Genomic DNA, 23,344 nt, shown 5'->3' with positions numbered 1-23,344 from the left:
GGAGGTGATGGTGGAGGTGAGTAACTGATGATGGAAGTGAAGAGGTGATGGAGGAGGCGGGGAGGTGATGGTGCAGGTGGGGAGATAGGGGGAGTGTGGACAAAGGGTCTCAGTTGTGAAGGGAGGAGAGGGCAGATGTGGTCAGGAGGTTCAGGTGGACAACTGCCTAGCAGGGAAACAGGTCCCACCTGTAGGGGGGTTCTTGGCTTCTTGGGTGATGCATGTTACAGTTATCTTTCCTATTTCTTATTTCAGTATTCTTACACTTCCTCTGTTGACTGGAGAGGGTAAAAAATCTGTCCCTAGAACTGGCTTTGAGCAGTGACATTTTGGGCTCAGAATTTGCCATGTCAGAATAGTAGCTGAGCATTATGCTAGTTGATGCTGGGTCTGGGATATGTGTGCTCTTCTGTCTTCATTTCATGACAGCCCTAGGAGGCAGGGATTGTTCCCATTTTGTAGGTGAGGAAACTAAGCCTTCAGAGTGAACCAACTTGCTTTAGACACTCTGAGGTTTGCTTGTTTTTTTTTTTTTTTAAAGATTCTGTTTAAAAGTATTTATTTTATTAAATTGTGGATTCCATTTAAAAATACTTTTCATGCAAGTATAATGTGCTTAGAATGGTTGAGTGTTGCCTATTTGGGATTAATGCTTTACATAAATATCACTCAGGTAGGAGATGGTGTTTGAGGGACCTGAAACACTTTTCCTTTTCTGCTGTTTTTTGCTGGTTCTTCTGGGTGTTGGTGTCAGGCCTCTCTGCCCATTTGGCCTCTGAAGACACAAAAGGTCAATAGAAACTCTCAGTCTTTCTTATGTTGAGCACCACAGACTGGGTCCCTGCAAACCAACACTCATTCACTGGAAATGAGTTGAGGTTTGTGGGTCCATCAGAGTCAGTCGTTCTTCTGTGCCAAGCCAGTATGGCTAATTGCTGTCTGGTTGAGAGCTCAGCAGTCACTGTTCTGAGCACACGTGTTCACTGCCCATTGTCATGCTATTAAGTAAGGACCAGTGTTGTCCTCCTTCTGCAGAGGAGGACGCTTAAGTAGTGTGGGGTGAAGGCCCACGTGGGTGGAAAGTAGCTGAAGAGCCAGCATTTGAGCCCAGCATGACTGCAGAATTTATGCTCAGAACCTCTCTGCTAAATACTTGGTTCTGTTTAATATCGTCATGCTTCTGTGAACTGCTGGCATTGTCACCTCCATTTTATAGATGAGGAAACTTAGGTTCAACAAAGTGAAAGATATGTAGGACTCCCTGGCCAGTGAGTGGCAGGCTGGGATAGGACCTAGGATTAGCTGACACTAATATCTGCCTTGACTTTTCTCATTTCACTCACTGCCTCTTGTTACAAAATAAGGACATGACACACTGACCCAGTCCACTGATGAGAAGAACAGACCACCAGAATAATCCTGGGAATACCTCGAGGGGAGCCAGAGCCTCTCCATACTGCAGGAAAGGCATCAAAAGTCAAGAGACTTTTGACAGCTAGAGCTGGCAGACATCACTGACCCTTTCCCCTGCTCAGCATAGAGTGAACTGATGAAAAAACTCAGCTCTAAGCTTCCCTCTGGGGAGAGAAAGAGTCAGTGTGACCACTGCCCCAACTTTTATGGGGCTGCCCGAAGAACAAGCATCTATCTCTCCCCTGGATCTCTTAATAGGTCTTGTACAGTCTGGCCAGGAGAGAACAGAGGTGGTAGTTTGGTGTGATAGATACCATAACTTCCCCCCACCAACCCCTGCTCAGCACAGAATGAACAGACAAAAATAACAGCTACCTGCTTTTCCCTCAGGAGAGAAAGGGTTGGTAAAGCACCAGAATCTGTGGCTGATTGGTGAGAGTCTCCTCCTGTGCAGGACTGGTCCATGAAGATTGGGAGAGGTGCCTGCTTTGTCTAAATCTCAGACACTGACACAGAGAGCTAAGGAAAATTAAGAACCAGGCAAAGATGTTCCAAACAAAGGAACGAGATAAATATACAGAAACTGACTAATGAAACAGAGTTATATAATTTACCTGATAGACAATTTAAAATAACTCCCATAAAGATGCTTATGGAGGGCAAAAGAATAATGCATGAACAAAGTGAGAATTTCAACAAAGAAATAGAAAATATTAACAAGTGCCAGAGAGCATGGAGCTGAAGACCACAATTACTGAACTGAAAAATTCACTGGAAGGATTCAACAGAAGACTAGATCAAGCAGAATAAAAGATCAGTGAACTGGAAGACAAGTCACTGCAGTCACTGGAAATAATTCTGTTAGAGGGGCAAAAGGAATGGAAAAGACTGAAGAAAGCTTAAGAAAATTATGGGAAATCATTAGTGGACCAATATACACCTTACGGAAGTTACAGAAGAAGAGCGAGCAACAGAACCAGAAAGCTTGTATACACAACACATACACATTATACATATATTTCCATCATATATTATATATATGATGTAAAAATATATTATTAAATATGAATATGTATACATACAATGAAAATTCCCAAATCTGGTTAAAGAAACGGACATCCAGCTACAAGAAACTGAGATGACACCAAAGATGAATACCCCAAAATTCACACCTAGATACATTTAACCAAATTCTCAAAAGCCAAGGACAAAGGGAGAATTTTGAAAATAGAAAGGAAAATGATTTGTCACATACAACAGAACCAGCATAAGATAATGGATTTTCCAGTAGAAACCTTGCAGGCCAGAAGGGAGTGGGATGATATGTTTAAAGTGCTGAAAGAAAAAAACTGCTGAGCAAGAATACTATGGCTAGCAAAAGTCTCCTTAAAAACATGAAGGAATAAAGACTTTCCCAGACAGTTAAAAGCTGAGGAAGTTCATGACTACTAAACCTGCCTTACAAGCAATGCAAAAAGAGTTCTTACATTGAAATGAAAGGATGCAAAACAACAACACAATAGTGTAAGAAGATACAATACTTATTGGTAAAGATTTATATATCAACAAATACAAAATACTGTATTACTGTAATTGTAGTGCATAAATCACTTTTTATTCTAGCATAAAAGTTAAGAAAACAAAAGTATTAAAAATAAATAACTGGAAAGTATGTTAAAATATGTACTATATGAATAAATATAAACTGCGACAACATAAAATAAATTATGAAGAAGTTAAAGTGTAGAGTTTCTGTATGTGATTGAACTTAAGTTGTTATCAGCTCAAAATGGACAGTTACAGTTTTTATAAGCACCGAGGTAACCACAAAGAAAAAAATGGCTATAGAAACTACACAAAGGAGAAAGAAAAAGGAATCAAAGCACATCAAAGCAAAAAAATTAACATAACACAAAGGAATTCAGAAAGAGAGGAAAACACAAATAAAGAACTCTGAGACTAATAGAATACATTTAACAAAGTTGCAATAGTAAGCCATTCCCTATCAATACTTAAAGTGTAAATGGATTAAACTCCCCAATCAAAACACATAGCATGGCTGAGTGGATAAAAACAAAACCAAAACCAAGCCTAACTATATGCTGTCTATTTAAGGATGTACATAAACTGACAGTGAAAGGATGGAAAGAGATAGCTCATACAAATGAGACCCCAAATAGAGCAAAGATGGTTATGCTTGTATCAGAAAAAAGGGACTTTAGGTCAAAAACTGCCAAAAGAGACAAGAAGTCTTTATTATGATAAAAGGGTCAGCTCCCAGGAAGATAAAATAATTGTAAATATATATGCATTCAGCATAAAAGCACCTAAGTATATAAAACAAGCATTGACAGAACTGTAAAAAGAAATAGATCACAAAACAATAATAATAGGCGACTTCAGTGGTCTATTTTTGATTACAGACAGAGCATCCAGACAAGATCAAAAAGAAAACAGAGGATTTTAATAACACTATAGACTAAATAAACCTAACAGACATATAGGGGACATTACAAAACTCAAAAAGCGGAATACACATTCTTCTCAAGTGCACATGGATCTTTCTTCAGGAAAGGTCATATGTTAAGTCACAGAACAAGTCGTTAGAGTTTCAAGAATTATATCAGGTATCTTTTCTGATCACAGAGGGATGAAACTAGAAATTAATAGCAGAAAGAAAACTGAAAAATTCATAAATGTGTTGAAATTAAAAACACATTCTTGAACAATTATTGGGTCAAAGAAGAAATCAAAAAGGAAATTAGAAAATACCTCCAGGCTGGGCATGGTGGCTGACACCTGTAATCCCAGCGCTTTGGGAGGCCGGGGTGGGAGGTTTGCTTTAGCCCAGGATTTCAAGACTAGCCTAGACAACATAGTAAGACTTCATCTCTAAAAAAAATTTAAAAATTAGCCAGGCATGGTGGCATGTACCTGTAGTCCCAGCTACTCGGGAGGCTGAGGTGGGAGGATTGCTTGTGCCCAGGAGGTAGAGGCTGCAGTGAGCTATGAGCACACCACTCTACTCCAGCAGCCTGGGTGACAGAGAAGGACCCTATCTCAACAAAACAAAACAAACAAACAAAAAAACCTGAAAATACCTTCAGACAAAAGAAAATGAAAACACAACATACCCAAACGTATGAGATGGAACAGAAGCAGTAATAAGAGGGAAGTTCATAGCAATAAGTGCTTACATTAAAAAAGAAAGAAGATCTCAAATTAACAATATTAACTTTGCACCTCAAGAAGCCAAAAAAAGAAGAACATATTAAGCCCAAAGTTATTAGAATGAAGGAAATAACAGAGATGAGAGCAGAAATAAATGAAATACAAAATAAAAAACAATATTAAAAAATCTACAAAACCAAGAGTTGCTTTGTGAAACATTAAATAAGATTTTGACAAGTTCTTAGCTAGACCAATAAAAAAAGAGAAGACTCAAATAAAATTGTAAATGAAAGAAGAGATACCATAACTGAGGCCACAAAAATGAAAAAGGATTGTAAGAGACTACTGTGAACACCAACAAACTGTATAACCTAGGAAAATTTGATAAATGTCAAGAAACATACAACCAACCAAGACTAAGTCATTAAGAAGTAGAAAGTTTGAACAGACCTATATATAGTATGGAGATTGAATCAGTTATCAAAACCCAACAAAGAAAAGTCCAGGCCCAGATGGTTTCACTGGTAAATTCTACCAAACATTTAAATAATTAATGGCAGTCCTTCTCCAAGTCTCCAAAATTGAAGAGGAGGGAACACTTTCAAACTATGAAGCCAGCATTGTCCTGATACTAAAGTCAAACAAGAGCACTACAAAAAAAGAAATTATGGACAAATATCCCTGATAAATATAGATTCAGATATCCTCAGCAAGATACTAGCAAATGCATCCAGGATCACATTAAATGCCTCATACACCATGATCAATTGAGATTTATCCCTGGAATGCAAGGATAGTTCAAAATGCAAAAATCAATTAGTGTGATAACAACATGTTAAGAGAATAAGGAATGCAAATCATGTGATCATCTCAATAGATGCAGAAAAATATTTGACAAAATTTGACACCCTTTCATGATAAAAATTCTCAACAAATTAGGATAAAAAAACCCATCAACAAAATAAAGGCTATGTACATGACAAGCCCACAGCTATGATCATACTCAATGATGAAAAACAAAGCTTTCCCTCTAAAATCAGGAACAAGACAATGATATCAACCCTCACCACTTCTATTCAACATAGTACTGGAAGTCCTGCCCAGAGCAATTACAGAAGAAAGAACAGCAACAAAAAAAGGCATCCTAAATGGAAAGGGGAAAACTAGGAAGCAGAAGGAAAACAGGCAACCCACAGGAGGGGCAAGTGAGAGTCTTTCTGCAGCCCACTTTCCCACTGGAGATCCAGGTGATGGTAGGGCACCTTGACCCTCCCAAGTTTTGAATCCATCTTAGAAAGCAGCTGGGAGGCTGTAAGCAGGAACTGCTCCAGGGAGGGAACTTGCCCTGGGTCCCACACCGATTCTGCAACCTACGTGGCTACAGCAAGATGCCATTTTTTAAATCCTAGCTTTTAGCAGAGTGTGCATTGTTTTGGGATCCAGCAGTGCCAGTCCTAGGCATTCAGGAAACTTGGGCTATTTGCTTGTGGAACTAGAGCAAAGCAGGGGTGGGCTCCTGCAGCTGTAACTGAGAAGCAATCATGGTGTGGTCTGTAGCCTCTGGCACTAGGAAGCAGGCACCACTCCTGGGGCTTAAGCAGGATGTGAATTGCCATGGAGTCTTGGTCTTGAGTTGTGTGGGGACTCGTATGACCTGGGGCCGAGTTGCAGGCTAGGCATGGACTGCCCAGGTCTGAAGGGTCAGCTGTGACAGGTGGGACTGGGATGAGAGAGGGATGTGTTTACCCCATCTGCTGGGTAAGGCTGTGACTGCTGGGGCTGACCCCACTTTCCCCATGGTAGGACCAAACTCTTAGAATTTGATAAATGAATTCAATCAAGTTGGAGAATAGGAAATCAATGTACAAAAATCAGTAGCATTTCCATACACTAATAATGTACTAGCTGAAAAAGAAGTCTAGAAAGCAATCCCAATTACAATAGCTACAAAAAAATAAATTTAACCAAGGATGTAAAAGATTTCTACAATAAAAACTATAAAACAATGATGAAAGATATTGAAGAGGACACATAAAAATGGAAAGACATTTCACATTCATGGATTGGAAGAATATTATTAAAATGACCATAATACCCAAAGTGATCTATAGATTCAGTGCAGTCTCTATAAAAATATCAGTGATGTTCTTCACAAAAATAGAAAAAAATTCCAAAATTCATGTGTTACTACAGAAGAGCCTGAATAGCCAAAGCAATCTGGAGCAAAAAGAAGAAAGCTGGAGGCATTACATTACCTGGCTTCAAGATATACTACCAAGCTATATTAACTAAAACAGCATGGTACTGGCATAAAAACAGACATATAGACCAATAGAACAGAGTAGAGAACCCAGAAGTAAATCCATGTAATTTTGGCCAACTGATTTTTGACAAAGGTGCCAAGAACATACATTGGGGAAAAGACAATCTCTTCAATAAATAGTGCTGGGAAAACTGGATATGCATATGCAGAAAATGAAACTAGATCCCTATCTCTTACCATACACAAAAATAAACTCAAAATGGATCAGACATAAATGTAAGACCCAGACTATGAAATTTCTGGAAAGAAACATAGTAGAAATACTTCTGGATATTGGTCTGGGCAGATGTTTTATGGCTAAGACCTCAAAAGCACAGGCAATAAGATAAAAACTAGAGAAATGGGATTATATCAAACTGAAAAGTTTCTGCACAACAAAGGAAACAATCAACAGAGTGAATAGACAACAGAAGGCTAGGATAAAACATTTGTAAACTATTCATTTGACAAGGGATTAATATCCAGAATATACAAGGAACTTAATAGCAAGAAAACAAATAATCTGATTTTAAATTGGGTGAAGCATCTGAATAGGCATTTCTCAAAAGAAGACATCCAAATGGCCAACAAGTATATGATAAAATGGTCAGCATCACTAATCGTCATGGAAATGCAAATCCAAGCCACAATGAGAATCATCTCACCCCAGTTAGATTGGCTATTATCAAAAAGACAAAAAACAAATACTGATGAGGATGCAGAAAAAAGGGATCTCTTGTACTGGTTGGTGGGAATGTAAATTAGTACAGCCATTATGGGAAATAGAGTGGTAGTTTCTCAGAAAGCTAAAAATAGAACTATTATATGATCCAGCAATCCCAGTACTGGGTATATATCCAAAGGGAAATAAATCAGTATGTCAAAGAGATATCTGCTCTCCCTGTTTATTGCAGCACTATTCACAGTAACCTAGATGTGGAATCAACCTAAGTGTCTAACAACAGATGAATGGATAGAGAAAATGTGGTATATTTACAGGATGGAATACTATTCAGGCATTAAAAAAATGAAATTCTGTCACTTGTGTCAACATGGGTGTTCCCAGGGGATGTTATATTAAGTGAAATAAGCCAGTCATTGAAAGATAAATACTGCATAGTCTCACTTTTATATGGAAGCTAAAATAGTTGATCTCAGACGCAGGCAGTGGAATAGTGGCTACTAGAGGCTGGGAAGAGTAGGAGGAAGGAAGCCACAGGGAGAGATTGGTTAATGAGTACAAAATTACAGGTAGATAGGAGAAATAAGTTCTATTGTTCTATAGCATGTAGGGTGACTATAGTAAACAATTTATTGCACTTTTCAAGTACGTAGAAGAGATGATATTTGAATGTTGCCAACACAAAGAAATAATAAAAATTGGAGGTGTTGGATATCCTAATCACCCTGATTTGATAACTGCATGTTGTATACATATATTGAAGTGTCACACCATAACCTGTAAGTATGTACAATTATGTGTCAGTTAACATATATATGTGCATATATACAAATATTTATACAACATACACATATAAGTAACAAAAAAGAAGGAAATCTTGCCATTTTCAATAATATGTATGGAGCTGGAGGACATTACTGTAACCTAAGTAAGACAGAAATATCTGCATGATCTCATTTGTACGTGGAAGTAAAATAGTCAAATTCATAGGAGAAAAGTAGAATGGTGGTTGCTAGGGAAAGGAGGCAGAGGAAAATGGGGTGATGTTGGTAAAAGAATACAAAATTTTAGTTAGGCAGCATGAATAAGTTCTGGAGATATAACATGCAGCATGGTCACAATATTTAACCATACTGCATTGTATGTTTGAAATTTGCTCACATACATGTAGCTATGCAGGGGTAATGGCTATTTTAATTACCTTGATAGTGTCAATTATTTCAACCTATGTAGGTTTATCAAAACATCAAATTGTACACCACATATACACATGAGTAAACACAATTTTTATGTCAGTGATATCTCAATAAAGGTGTTAAAAGAAAATGTGTTATGTACATAAAATGAAATGCTGTTAAGCCTTAAAAAACAAGGAAATTCTTCAATATGTGACAAAATAGATGAAACTTGAGGACATTATAAAAGTGAAATAAGCCAGTTACATAAAGACAAATACTGCAATATTCCACTTATATGAGGTATTTAAAATAGTCGAAATCATAGAATTAAAGAGTGTCATTGTGGTTATAGGGTCTTGGGAGAGGAAGAAATGGGGAGTTACCAGTCAACGGCCATGAAGCTGTACATATCTGCTGTACAATATTTTACCTATAGTCAACAATAATGTATAGTACACTTTAAAAAGAATTAGTGAACTTGATAGCTCAGTTGAGATTATCCAGTGTGAAGAACAGAATGAAAAAAAGGATGAAGAAAATGAAGAGAGTGTCAGGGACCTAAGGGGCACCATCAAACGTATCAGTACACACATATTGAGAGTCCCACAGGAGAGGAGAAAGAAAAAGGGGCAGAAAGAATATCTGAAGAAATAATGGCCATAAATGTCCCAAAGTTTTTGGAAAACGTTAACCTACACATCCAAGAAGCTGAGTGCACTCCAAGGTGGGTAAACTCAAAAAGACCCACACTGAGACATGTCATTATCAAACTGTCAAAAACTAAAGACATGAGAACAATTTTGAAAGCAGCAAGAGAAAAACGACTTATTATCTACAAGGGATCTTCAACAAGGTTATCAGCTGATTTTTCATCAGAAACCAGGGAGGCCAGAAGGCAGTGGAATGGCATGTTCAAAGGTTGAAATAAAAATATAATTCTGTATCCAGCAAAAATCACAAGAGCAGCACCTGCTGTTACCACCATGCAGAATCCTTTTCTCCCAGTGTCTGTGTGCCCCTTTCCCCCTCTCCCCTTCTTCAGGACCCCCGTGACCAATCCTAGTTGACAGTACACACAGCTCCATATCTGACTTCCCTGCTTTTCCATAGTTACATGTGTCACCTTTGATGTTCTCTGCATGTTTGCCCCTTTCCTGAATAGAATGGAGTCTTTCTGAGGGCAGTGAGGTTTGTTCAAATCCTTTTTTTTTTTTTTTTGAGACGGGGTTGCACTGTGTCTCCCAGGCTGGAGTGCAGTGGCATGCTTCGGCTCACCACAACCTCCACCTCCCAGGCTCAAGCGATCCTCCCACCTCAGCCTCCCAAGTAGCTGGGACTACAGGTGCACACCAACACACCTGGCTAATTTTTGTATTTTTTGTGGAGATAGGGTTTTGCCATGTTGCTCAGGCTGGTCTCGAACTCATGGACTCAAATGATCCACCTACCTTGGCCTCCCAAAGTGCTGGGATTATAGGCATGAGCCACCATGCCCTGCCATGAGTCTTTTATTCACTGCTAAATCCCAAGCACCTAGAGCAATGCCAGCACATATATCCCTCAATAAATATTTATTGAATAAGCAAGTGAATAAATGAATTAGAATACTTAGAAATTATTATAAATGATTGTGAACAATCACTGAGCTCTTACTAGGGGCAAGGTATGACCTGGACTCTAGTCTTTTTCCTATTTTACATGGCGAGCATGTGGAATGGTTGGATAAGTTGCTGTCAATAGTGGAGCTGGATAGTTCCCTTGAAGTCTGAATTACTTTGCGTTTATTTCGTGTAGTGGTGCTGGGGGTGTTCTGGGTTCAGGAAGCCTCAAAGTTAGAGAAAAAGCCGAGAACACTTTGAACAAATGTGAATAAATGATTGGGACCCTGTGGAGAGATACCTTAAAGCTACAACATTTTTACAGACAAAAATATATAATTAATTTTTTTCTAATATTTTCAAAGAGCATGTTTTAATATTGCAAGAAGAGAAAACAATAGGAAACATCTTTTTAAAGTCTTACCATCTCCAGAAAATATGAAAGTTCTGCCCTGTGGGTAGACACTGTGTTGTTTAGGGCTGACCCTAGTGCTATGATAAATAGACACTCAGTACCTAGAGGCTTTGATCCAAGACAGTGTGTTTCCTGCTCTCATTGCAGACTGAGGGGGCGGCCCCTTTGCCCAGGAATTCGGGGACTCCCTCCCTTTTCATTGTGAAGCATTGACACCACACTCAGGGCCTGGGAGTTTCTTGCATTTAGCTGGCAGAAGGGGAAAATTAGGGTGTGGAGGGGCCCACATGCTTAAAAGCACATCACTTCTGCTCGGTGCCGCTGGCCACATCCCAGTCTCGTAACCTCCCCAACAAGGGGAGGCAGGTCTAGTGGAGGGCAGATGGGCTTTCTCTATGTGGTGTGAGGGGTCAGCATGGGGGATGGCGAACTCTGAATGGCCTCAGCATTTACTCCTCCAGTGGCCAAGCCCCAGCATTCTGTAGCTTTTCTGAGCTTCAGTCTTCTCACCTGTATGATGGGAACCAGGAAGCCTTCATTTCTAGTCTGCGTTGAGGAATAAATGGGGTAATTGATTCTACAGTGATTTGGAGATGTAAACATCTGTACATCTCTAGGGATTATTTCCTGAGTGACTGGGAGAAGGGCAGCCTGGCACCCCTTTCTCTTGCAGCATCCTGTTTGCTGACATCGTGGGTTTCACGGGCTTGGCCTCCCAGTGCACGGCCCAGGAGCTGGTGAAACTCCTCAATGAGCTCTTCGGCAAGTTCGACGAATTAGCCACGGTAAGTGCAGCGTTTTTCTTTGCTCAAATTAAATTAGAATTGCTTCTGGAGTGACGATATGCCAGGTGGATTCCCTGTATTTGGACCATGAACTAGACTGATTGCTAAGCATTTCTTCCAGCAAGGTTATAAATCACCTGTTGTTTTTAGCCTCACCGTTCATTGATTCCTTTCCTTGGACCGGAGCCTTGCATTTACCAGATAAGAAAATGCTTGCACAAGCATGGCCAGCATGCTGTCGAATCAGGGCTTCCAGGCAGAAGGCTTCGTTGTGCAGGCCATACGTAGGTATGGGTCTGTCCTTTGCACCATCCTGCTGCCATTGTGTCCCACTGTAGACAGAGCTGGTGGTTGCAACCCCTTGTTCTGGGCTCTACTGGAGCAGGCCTGATTCTGGGTCTGCCACCCTCCTGGGATTGAAACTTGTCAGCTGGGGGCCCAGTTGCTGACACCTCCTGATGCCTGGTGCAGGCAGTGGCCACCCTTGCCCTCAGCACACTGCGTGCTGGGGTTTTGAAAGACCTTCCTTGGACCAGTCACATCTGGCAGCCAAGTTCTGCTGAATGTCGGGCCAAGGCCATACCAACAGCCTTGGCTTGTAATGCGCATGTTAGGAAGCAAAGATGAGCAAGGCAGCCAAACCTCCTTGTACAGAGGTTTGCCCTCCTGGGACTTAGTCACATTGGCCACAAGGCTCCTGAGGGGCTGCCACTGTCCCCCTTTATCCCCACAGAATGTGCTGTGTTTAGAGACAGGACATGTCGGGCTGGGATCTGAGTTGCAGAAGCCAACAGACGTTGCAGGCCCAGGGAGAGCACATCTATTGCATGGCATCGATATCTTACCCCTCGTTTTCCTCCGCTGCCCATGGATACATTGTACTACTCATCAGCCATCAGATTGAAAGCTAGAATGTGCCCTATTTGCACGTGATGGAACTTCCCCTCTTGCCATTCACCTGGCACATCCTCCCTGAGATTTTCGTTCCCGGACTGTGCAGGAAGGGTCGGCTTCTGCAGACGACTGACCATGGGCACAGGAAGTCTCCTCTTTCTAAGAGGGAAGGGGAGGAGGGAGTCTGGTGTCAGGAGAACCCAGGATGTGATGCTTTTCAGGGCCACTGACCCACCTGAGTTTCCTTGGACCCCAAACACCTAGCACCCCTGCCCTGTGAGGGTGTGGGAGGAGCACAGTGAGATGGAGCCAAGTTCAAGTTCACCTCTTGTCCAGCCTCACTCCAGGTGGTCAGGGAGGGGCGCTGAGGTCAGTGTGAGAGGAAGGGGCAGTGAGCTCTGTTCAGCAAGGCAGCACCTTTTCAGAGAAGGTGACAGTGAAGAGTCTTGCGGGAAAATGTGGATGCTCCCTTAATGAAGGAGGGGAGAGGAGGGCACCCTGATGGGGGGCTGGCTTGTACAGAGTCCTGTGGGGCATTCTGAGCACAGGGCAGGGCTGGGCAGGACACAGCCAGGCGGTAGTCACATGAGCTGAGGCTGGTGAGACTTGCCATGCCTGGCAGCAGTTAGGGGGACCCACTGGAGGTGGGAGAAAACTTGGGAGCCTGTTGCAGACACCTGGTTAGGGAGAGAGGTTAAGGTAGGAGGGGCAGGGGGAAGGAGGGTGGGCATGGGGGATTTTGGACACTACTCCCTTTGGAAGATCCCTGTGGGGAAGAAAAGGTCTTGAGATCCAGTTGTAAAGTCACTGTTTACTTTTCCAATAAACAGTGGAAAAGATCAGCACCTTTTACTTTTCCAGTAAATAGTGGAAAAGTAAACTGACTTTACAACTGGATCTCAAGACCTTTTTTTCCCCACAGGAATTTTTCCAGGCAGTCACACCCCATTGATAGCCTGGGCCAAAGTTCCACAGCACCCTGTTTGGGAAAGGCCACTTCATCTTTCTGCTGGGCACCGGAGCTTCTGGTCTGCAATGCCCTTGCAGTCTTGTCTGGGCTGTCCACTAGGCTTGTCCCCTGGACTGTGCAGCCAGTGTTGTGGCCTGGGCCTGCTCCTTGCTTCCCACCCCTTCAGCAGGAAGCTGGTCATCTTGAGAGCTTTTCTCTGGAGGGTGGTGCTTGGTCCCACCTGGGCCTTTTCTCTCTCACTGTGCTTGGAGCTGGTGCTGGGCCCTCCACTCCTACCATCTGATTGTCTTCCTGGCAGTCCTGAGATCAGCACCTTTGTCCGTGAGGGGACAGGACCCACGTTGGGTCAGCCCAGGCCCTTTGCAGTCCTGCTGTAGACTCCCTGGGGCTCTAGTTCTCTTATGAGGCATCTTATTTCAGCCCAGTTGCTTTGCAGTTTCTTCCTTTGATAAAGAAGTGCTGGCTCCTAGGAGAGGCTGAAGGTGTCACGGAGAGCTGCCTGCTGCTCATGGTGCTGGGCTGTCACCCTGGTCCCAGGCCTTGGCATCTGCTGTTCCTTTCTATCTGTGCCACTGTCCAGGGTGTATGGGCGGGGGCTCTGGGCCTGTTTCGAGGCATCATCACATGCTCTGTCATCTCATGTTTCCATGTTCCAAGTGGCTCCTTGAAACCTACTTGGCTCTTTTGCCAGGATACTGATTCATGCCTGGGATGCTGGCTTATATGCTTTTATCAAGAAGAATGCACACACGCATCAGAGAGTGGATGATGTACGTGGTGGAGATGCCTGATGGGTCAAGTGGAGTGAGAGATGTGTTGAGATGTGTGTGCCTGTACATATGTGTGAGTGTGCACATATGTGAGCATGCATGTGCACATGTGTGTAAGCATGAATGTGTGAGCATGGGTGTGCATGTGTGGGAACGTACATGAGTGAGCCTGTGTGTCTGCAAATGCATATGTGTGTTATGTGTGTAGGTGTGTTGCATGTGTGAGTGCTGACATGAACACACGTGTGTACCTGTGTGTAGGCGAGCATGCATGTGGTATATATATGAGTATGTATGTGTGTGTGTACCTGTGTGAGTGTGCATCTGTACATGCATGTATTTGCCCGTGTGTACCCTGTGGATCACCACCTTTGGTTGGGAACATTCTCTTGGAGACCTTTGCCAGCACAGAACACAGTCACCTCATGAGAAATGGGGACTGAGCTGACATGATTTTGTGTCAGGGGAGTCTGTCCTCTTGACTGCCCATGTGTGCACAGATATGTGCATTGCAGACACCTGCTGAAGCACAAAGCCCTGCGCTCTGCTATCTGCTTCTCCCAGTGACCATGCAGGATTGTGGTGTTACCCCATGTCCAAGAGAAGGAGATTGAGGGTCAGGGAGAACCAGCTACTTCCTAGAGGCTTGGTGGCTCTGGGCCTACCAGCCCCTAATGCGAGGCTCTCTGCCTGGGGTTAGCTGACTAGGTCTGTGAAGGGCAGATAGTAAATATTTCAGGCTCTGTGGGTTACATATTGTTTCTGTTGCAACAACTCAACTCTGCTGTTGGAGCACAGAAGTGTCCACAAATACGTAAACGAATGGGTGTGGCTGTGCACCAGTAAAACTTCCCAAAACAAGGAGTGGTCCACGGCCTCAGCGTGCCAGCCTCTGCTCTAAACCGTGACACCCGAACAGTGTTACGTTTAAAGACATCCATACGCCCTGTCTTTGCCGTGTGCCTGCCCAGCAGCTGGGCGGTGGCTGATGTGTTGGCCTCTGGGCGGTGGAGTGTCCTGGGAGTCAGCCCCACGGAGCCTCCAGGTTGTGCTGCTGGCTGCCTTTGTTCTTGGGGATGCTGTTTCTGGGTAGCAGGGCTGACAGTGCTGGCAGAGGTTAGGATATCATTACAGCTGCAAGAGGCCTTCATGCAGCCCTTGAGTTCTGCCAGCTGAGAGCTCCAGGTGCCCACGAGGAGCACAGCAGAGAGAATTGAACCAGCAGTCCCTGCAGCAGCATAAATAGCATCACCCCCAATAACTACAACTCTGGTGTAAAGTGGCTGCTCAGTTCCCAGCAACATTTGAGTTTGAGCTGAAAAGAATATTTTCTGGTTTCTAGGAACACATTATTGTAAATGGGATCCATTTGGGCATGAAGCCCTTGGCCACATGGGAGCAGAGGGGAGCTCGATTAGGGATCTCGCCAGCCAGGCAGGAAGGGGACGGGGCCTTGCCCTAGTGCACTAATGCCACCATAGAGTGACAGCCTTGGGGTGCAGAGGGCTCGGCAGTGTGTGGGTGGGGGCACATATTGACCAGCAATTGTTTTGTAGCACTAGAGAGCCAGAAGGAGATGCTCCAGTGTGAGCAGATGCAGGCACAAGGGGCTGGGCCTGTTTCTTCTCTTGACCCCTGCCCTCAAAATCAGGGTAGAACTTTAAGAGCCTTAGTTGAAAGTCTGGAGTTTGGCTGTACTATGCAACATGAGGAGACAAAGGCCAAGTTGTTGACCTCACAGAAGTCTTTGTAACATCCTGGCCAGGACATGATGTCATCTTCATTGTAAGAGTGAGCAGAATGAGGCTCATGTGGTAAAGCAACATCCCCAGAGCCACAGCCAGGATTGGAAACGGTGTCATTATGGCTCCAAAGCCTGTCTCCCTGGAAGAGAACTCCTACTCATCCTTTAAAGCCCCAAAGGCCATCTTTTCTCTAGGTCTCTGGCCACTGAGCCTCTGACCTTTCACCAGCCTTCTGTGGAACAGGTGCATCCTGTCCAGCTAACCCTACTCATTCATCTCTGTGTGTGTGGCTGTTTTCCAGGGAGGGGTTGGCCTATGGACAGCCCATACATATGTCTGAGTTGGCACTGAGTCCCAGTGCTGACCATGGAGCCTGGCACACAATGGCTATCCCCGCCTGTTTAAGTGGGACAGTGCCATGCCAGTGTGCCTCTCCAATGGATTCTAGACTCCTTGGCCTGTTACCTGAAGCTGGGGGACCTCTGATGTCGCCCACATATGAGAATGGCAAGAGGAGGGGCTGGAGTGGCCTACAACAGGTACTTTTTGGCCAGCAGGAGCCTCATTTGGAGAAGCTGAGTTGGGCTGGGAGCAGGATCAGTACCTGGGAGAGCTGGCTTTGGGTTTCCTTAGGGCTCAACTATCTGTGCATGATGGCTCTGAAGAGCACGGGCCACTTCTTACCCTCCCTGTAGCTGTAAACAGTCTCCAGAATCCACTCGTGGGGAGATGCATCTGCAGAGCAAGCACAAGTCTGACTGGCTGTCACCAGGTGGTAGTGAGTGTCCTGTGGGGATAGAGGGTGGATACCAAGCTCCCCAAGACCCCCGACACCCACTTCGCTTATGCACAGCCATGGCTGAGCATGAGGCTGCCCCTGGCAGGCTCCTGGTGGGGAGGTTCTTTGCTGTTTCTCAGCACATGATTGAGAAGCAATTGTCATGTCACCTGGGACACCTTAAGGTGGATTCTTAGGCCAGGTCCAGAACCACTCATCATAGTCTTAGGGATAAGGAATCTGCATTTTGCTAACTGCCCTGGATTTTGCAGGCCAGAGGCTGAGAGCCACTCTCTAAAGCTTGTGCTCATATACAGGCCACTGGGCCTCAGAGGTGGGTCTCTTGGCATTCTCCACTCTGACCCCATGCGTTTTCCTCACACCCCAAGTGAGCCTCTCGCTTTCCCTGCCTGAAGACCTCGGTTTCCGCCATCCATCTCCATGCTCCTCCCCCTGCTCTAGCCCCTCCAGACCCCTGCACAGTTTATAATGGGCAGGATGGAAACACATCTTTCTTCACACAGCAGGGAAAGTGTTTCCCTGTCCTTGGATCCTTGCAGAGTGACCTGCCCAGACTCTATCGGGGTGGAGGGTGAGTGGTTTCTGGAGGAAGGAGAGCATGGGGAGTATATGAGGAGGCACCCCTGCCCTTCCCCAAGGCAGGACAGCCCATGGGCCATGTTTTGGTGTCTTTAGGAAAATTATTTATTAAGAAAAGTTCTCAAATATGTGTGGATGACTTTTTGAATACGAAGGGAATCTGTCAGTTTTCCTAGGAAAGGTTTACATAATACTCTGTCTTCTGCAACCTGGCATGCTTCTTTCTTCCAACAAACTGCACCACGTGTGGCCTAACTAGTGCCTGCCTTCTGATAATGCGTGTGAGTTCTGTGGTTACCTCTGGGATATGTTACACCTCACCGGGATTTCTGCAGCAGCTCCTCATGGGGTGAGCATGAGGAGCTCTGCTTCCTGTTTCAAACCTTTCCTCGGCTTCCCACTGTCCCAGGTGGCACAGAGGGCTCCTTACTTTGGAGGTATGATTGACTGATAATGAGCTGCTTATGTGTATGGTTCTGCTCATTTGGGCATATGTACACGTGTGTGAAGCCATCACCACAGTCAAGATGCTGAGCATATCTTCCAGTGTTTCCCACACCCTTTGCAATCCCTCTCTCCTCCCACTTCTCATTTTACTCTCTCCCTGTGTCCAGGCAACTACTAATCTGCTTTCTATCACTACAAATAAGTTTGAATTTTCTAGAATCTTATATATATGGAACAAGGCAATATGTACTCTACATTGTCTGGCTTTTTTTCACTGAGCATAATTGTTTTGAGATTCATCCAACTTGTATGTGTCAGTACTTCGTTCCTTTTCATTGCTTAGAAGCATCCCATTTTGTAGCTGTACTGAAGCTTGTCTGTTTATTCACTTTTTGATGGACATTTGGTTATTTCTAGGTGTTGTTTATTACAAATAAAGCTGCTATGAACATTCATGTACAAGTCTATGTATGGGTATTCAGTTCTCTTGGGTAAATACCTAGAAGTAGAATGGCTAAAAAACATGGTAGATGTATGCTTAACTTTTTATGAAACAGACACAATGTTTTCAGAGTTATTGTAGCATTTCACATTCCCATCAGCAGTGTATGAGTTCCAGTTGCTCCACATCCTCATCAGCACTTGCTGTAGTCAGTCTTTTTAATTTTAGTTTTTTTCAAATAGGCATGTGGTACTATTTTATTGTGGTTTTAATTTCCTATTTTTTAATAGCTGATGTGGTTGAGCATCTTTTCATTGCTTATTGGCCACTCATATATCTTTTTGGTGAAATGTCTGTTGAAACCTTTTGACCACTTCTTTTTATTTGGGTTGATTTTTTTCTTTTTGTAAAGTTTTGAGCATTCTTTATATGTTCTACATACAAGTCCTCCATCAGATATATGATCCCTGAGACTTTGGCTTGTTTGTTTATTCTCTTAACAGTGTTGTTTGAAGAGCAGAAAGTTTTAGTGTTTATGAAGTCCAATTTATCAGTTTTTTTAATGCATTGTAACTTTTGTGTTGTATTTAAAAAGTCTTTGCCCAAAGTGCTATAACTGTGTGTTGGTTTCCCAAGGCTACTGTGGTGAATTACCACAAACTTGGTGGCTTGAAACAACAGAAACTTCTTTTCTCACAGTTTTGGAGGCCTGAATTCTGAAATCAGTATTGCTTGGCCAAAATCCAGATATTTGCAGAACCATCCAGAAGGTTCCAAGGGAGAATTTGTCCCTTAACTCTTACATCTTCTGTTGGCTGTTGGAATTCCTTGGCTTGTGGGCACATCACTCCAGTCTCCCTCTGTCCATATTGCTGTCTGTTCCTCTTCATTCTTCTGTTTTCTCTCTCTCTGCCTTTTCCCCCTCCCTCCCTCTCTCTTTCCCTTTTTCTGTATGTGTGTAAAATTTCCTCCTGCCTCATTTTTATAAGGATACAGGTCATTGTATTCAGGGCTTATCTGGATAATCCAAGATGGCTTCCCTATTTTAAGATCCTTAATTTATTACATTAGAAAGATCTTTGTTTTTGTTTGCTTTGTTTTGTGTTTTGCCATGTAAGTTTGCATTAACAGATTCCAGAAATTTGACCGTGGGTATCTCTGGGGGTCTCGGGGTGGCGTGGAATTTCAGCCTACCACACAGCGAGAGCAGCCATCCAAAATCTCTGTAGATTTCAGTCTCCTTATTAAAAAATAAGACTAAATATGACTATTTCGGTTGGTTAGTGAGAGTAAAATAATGGAAAGTAAAATAATAAAAAGTCTAAAGCATCTAGCACAGTGCCTAGGACAGGGTTTACACTCAATGTATGATAATTATCATTGTTACCAGGAAAGTTGTGATCAGTGGGGTCAGTGTTGTTAAAACCATGCAGGTATTTGAAAATCCAACTTGAAAATCATTGAGACCCTCTAACATAAAGATATGATAAACTCATTTTAAAAATCCCATCAAGTTCTTATGTAACCAGATAACATTTGATGCTAGAAATTGTCCATTTATCAGCTTTGTCTGTTTTAGAGAATTGTCAAATAACGTTGTCCTTATTAGCATTATAATGCAATTGGATTCCATTTTAACTCTGCAAATGTCCTCTCATTCTGCTATGTGCAGGAAACTGCTAATCACTGGTACGTGCATATCTAAGGAGAATACAATCTGTGACTTAGTCTGCCTCACAATCCAGCAGGGGAACAAAAGTTTTCCTTAAATACTTGTTTTACAGAGCACATACTATATCACAAGTAAATTGAGTACTATGTCGTTTATTCTCCATTTTATAAGCTCTGCATCCAAACTTGAAAACAAACATCATCCACAGAAAGTCAAAGCATTAGATGCAATTATCAGATTAATGTTTAATAAGGTGAAAACACAACATAGTGTATTCATAATTTTTGTGCGCATGTGAATTTCCATAGCTTTACAAATACACATTGTCCTAAGGAAAACTCACATGAGAAAGATACGCAAATAATCACAATCATTTGTTTCATTTGCCAGCTATCTAAGCCAAGCCTGCATATCCCTGCATCTTAGAGTAAGGTTGCAAAGTAAATAAATATATACCTACCTAAATGTAAAAATCTTTGCCTAACCAGTCATAGATTTTCTCCTGTATTTTCTTCTAAGGGTTTTATAGTTTGAGGTTTTACATTTAAGTTTATAATACATTTGGAGTTAATTTTTGTGTATGTTTCGAGGTATGGGTCAAAGTTGGATTTTTTTGTTGTTGTTATCTTGATATCTAATTGTCCCAGAATCATTCACTGAAAAGACTATCATTTCTCTACTGAATTCACTTTCCAAAATTTTAGAAAAATCACTTGTCCATATGCAGTTGAATGTATTTCTGGATTTTAAAAAATTCTGTTCCATTAACCTATGTGTTTATCTTGACATCAAAAACCACACACCCTGGCCCTGTAGTTTTATAATGTATAGTCTGGAATCAGGTCCTGTGCTTTATCCAAGTTTATTGTTCTTTTTCAAAATGATTTTTGGCTATTCTAGGTGCTTTGCTTTTCCATGTGAATTTTAGAATCAATTTGTCAGTTTCTGTAACAAAGTCTGCTGGAATTTTGTTTGGGATTTGTGTTGAATCTATGTTACCAATCTTGGGAGGATTAACATTTAAAAAATAGTCTTCTGATTCATGAACACCGTATGTTTATTTAGATTGATTTAGATATTCTTTAATTTTTTCTCGGAGAAAATGTATAGAAAAAATTCTATACATTTCTCAGAAATGTATAGTTTTCAGTGTATATGTATTTCTTTTTTCTTTTTTTTTTGAGACAGGGTCTCTTTCTGTTACCCAGGCTGGAGTGTAATGGTGTGATCACAGGTCATTGCAGCCTCCACCTCCTGGGCTCAAGCAATCCTTCTGCTTCAGCCTCCTGAGTAGCTGGGACGACAGGCACATGCCACCATGCCTGGCTAATTTAAATTTTTTTTTTTTGTAGAGACGGGGTCTCACCATGTTGCCCAGGCTGGTCTCGAACTCCTGAGCTTGAGAGATACTCTCGCCCTGGCCTCGCAAAGTTGCAGGGATTACAGGCATGAACCACCGTGCTCGGCCAATGTATATGTATTTTATATATTTTATCAGATTTATTCCTAAGTAGCTCCTAGTTGTTTCTTTTTTAGATGGAGTCTTGCTCTGTTGCGTAGGCTGGAGTGCAGTGGTGTGATCTTGGCTCACTGCAATCTCTGCCTCCCAGGTTCAAGTGATTCTCCTACCTCAGCCTCCGGAGTAGCTGAGATTACAGGCACACACCACCATGCCTGGCTAATTTTTGTATTTTTGGTAGAGACGAGGTTTCACCATGTTGTCCAGGCTGGTCTCGAACTTCTGGCCTCCAGTGATCCACCTGCCTCGGCCTTCCAAAGTCCTGGTATTACAGGCATTAGTCACCACACCCGGCCAATGCTATTGATTTCTAACGTTTAATTTCTGATTGTTCATTACTAGTATAGCAAAATACAGTTGACCCTTGAACATCATAGATTTGAACTCTGTGGATCCACTTATACATGGATTTTTTTCAATAAATATATCGGAAAATATTTTGGAGATTTGTGATAGTTTGGAAAAACTCACAGATGAACTGCGTAGCCTAGAAATATTGAAGACATTAAGAAAAGTTTGCATATGCCATGAATGCATAAATGATTATACATTTAGGTTGCATATGCCATGAATGCATAAATGATTATACATTTATGCATTTATGTATTTAGGCTGGTGCAAAAGTAATTGCGGTTTTTGCCTTTAATAGCAAGGCCCGGCACGGTGGCTCATGCCTGTAATCCCAGCACTTTGGGAGGCCGAGGCGGGCGGATCATGAGATCAAGAGATCGAGACCATTCTGGCCAACGTGGTGAAACCCCGTCTCTACTAAAAGTACAAAAATTAGCTGGGTGTGGTGGCGGGCGCCTGTAGTCCCAGCTACTTGGGAGACTGAGGCAGGAGAATCGCTTGAACCCGAGAGGCAGAGGTTGCAGTTAGCCAAGATCGTGCCACTGCACTCCATTAATGTTTTGGTAAGTTTTTGCCCAAGGTAGGCTATTGGTAGTATTTTTTGGGGTATCTAAATTATACATGGATTTTCAATGTGTTGTGTTTTGTTCAAGGGCCAACTGTACAATTGAATTTTTGTATTGGTAAACTGTTCTGAAACTCCGCTGAGCTCACTCATTTCTAGTAGGTTTCCGTATACATACGTTTTCTACATAAATCATCATGTTGTTTGCAAATGAAGACAGATTTTCTTCGTCCTTTCCCGCTTGGGTGCCTTTTATTTGTGTTTTCTTGCCTTCTTTTACTGGCTAGAACCACCAGTACAATGTTGAATAGAAGTGTCAAGAGCAGGCATTCTTGTCTTGTTCCCAACATTAGGGGAAGGCATTCTGTCTTGCATCATTAAATATGATATTACCAGTTGGATTTTTTGTGGATACTTTTTATCGAGCAAGTTTCCTTTTATTTCTAGTTTGCTGAGTTTTTTTTTTTTTGAATCAGAAATGGATGTTGAATTTTGTCTAATTCTTTTGCATCTATTGGAAGGATCATATGGTTTTTCTTTTTAGTCAGCTCATATAATGAATTACATTGACTGATGGTAGGATATTTGAACATCCTTTTGTTCCTTGGACAAGCCCTACTTGGACATAAAGATGGTCCCCGACTTATGATAGTTTGACATATGCTGTTTTGACTTTAGGTTGATGGGAAAATGATACACATTCAATACAAAGTGCCTTCCTCTTGTGATGCTGGGAGACAGCAGCAAACCACAGCTCCCGATCAGTCATACAGTTTTGACTTTCAATATTTTCAGCTTACCATACATTTATGGGTTGTAACCCCATCAGAAGTTGAGGAGGATTTGTTTTTTTTTGAGACAGAATCTTGCTCTGTCACCAGGCTAGAGTGCAGTGGTGCGATCTTGGCTCACTGCAACCTCTGCCCCCTGGGTTCAAGCGATTCCACGGCCTCACCTCCCGAATAGCTGGGACTACAGGTGTGCACCACCATGCCTGGCTAATTTTTTGTATTTTAGTAGAGACGCGGTTTCACCATGTTGGCCAGG

General features: G+C 42.5%; 1 protein-coding gene across 1 annotated transcript in view; it reads left to right on the top strand.

Moving 5' to 3' along the window:
* The window catches only part of ADCY1 (adenylate cyclase 1), a 144,957-nt gene that overhangs the window by 36,322 nt on the left and 85,291 nt on the right, over positions 1 to 23,344 (top strand). Inside the window, exon 4 of the mRNA XM_032758145.2 lies at positions 11,433 to 11,544. Coding sequence (XP_032614036.1) covers positions 11,433 to 11,544 — 112 coding nt within the window. The remainder of the gene's footprint in view (positions 1 to 11,432; positions 11,545 to 23,344) is intronic.

The sequence above is a fragment of the Hylobates moloch genome, unplaced genomic scaffold, assembly GCF_009828535.3.
Source record: "Hylobates moloch isolate HMO894 unplaced genomic scaffold, HMol_V3 SCAFFOLD_1, whole genome shotgun sequence".
Lineage (NCBI taxonomy): Eukaryota > Metazoa > Chordata > Mammalia > Primates > Hylobatidae > Hylobates > Hylobates moloch.
This window is presented reverse-complemented; position numbering and strand designations above follow the sequence as displayed.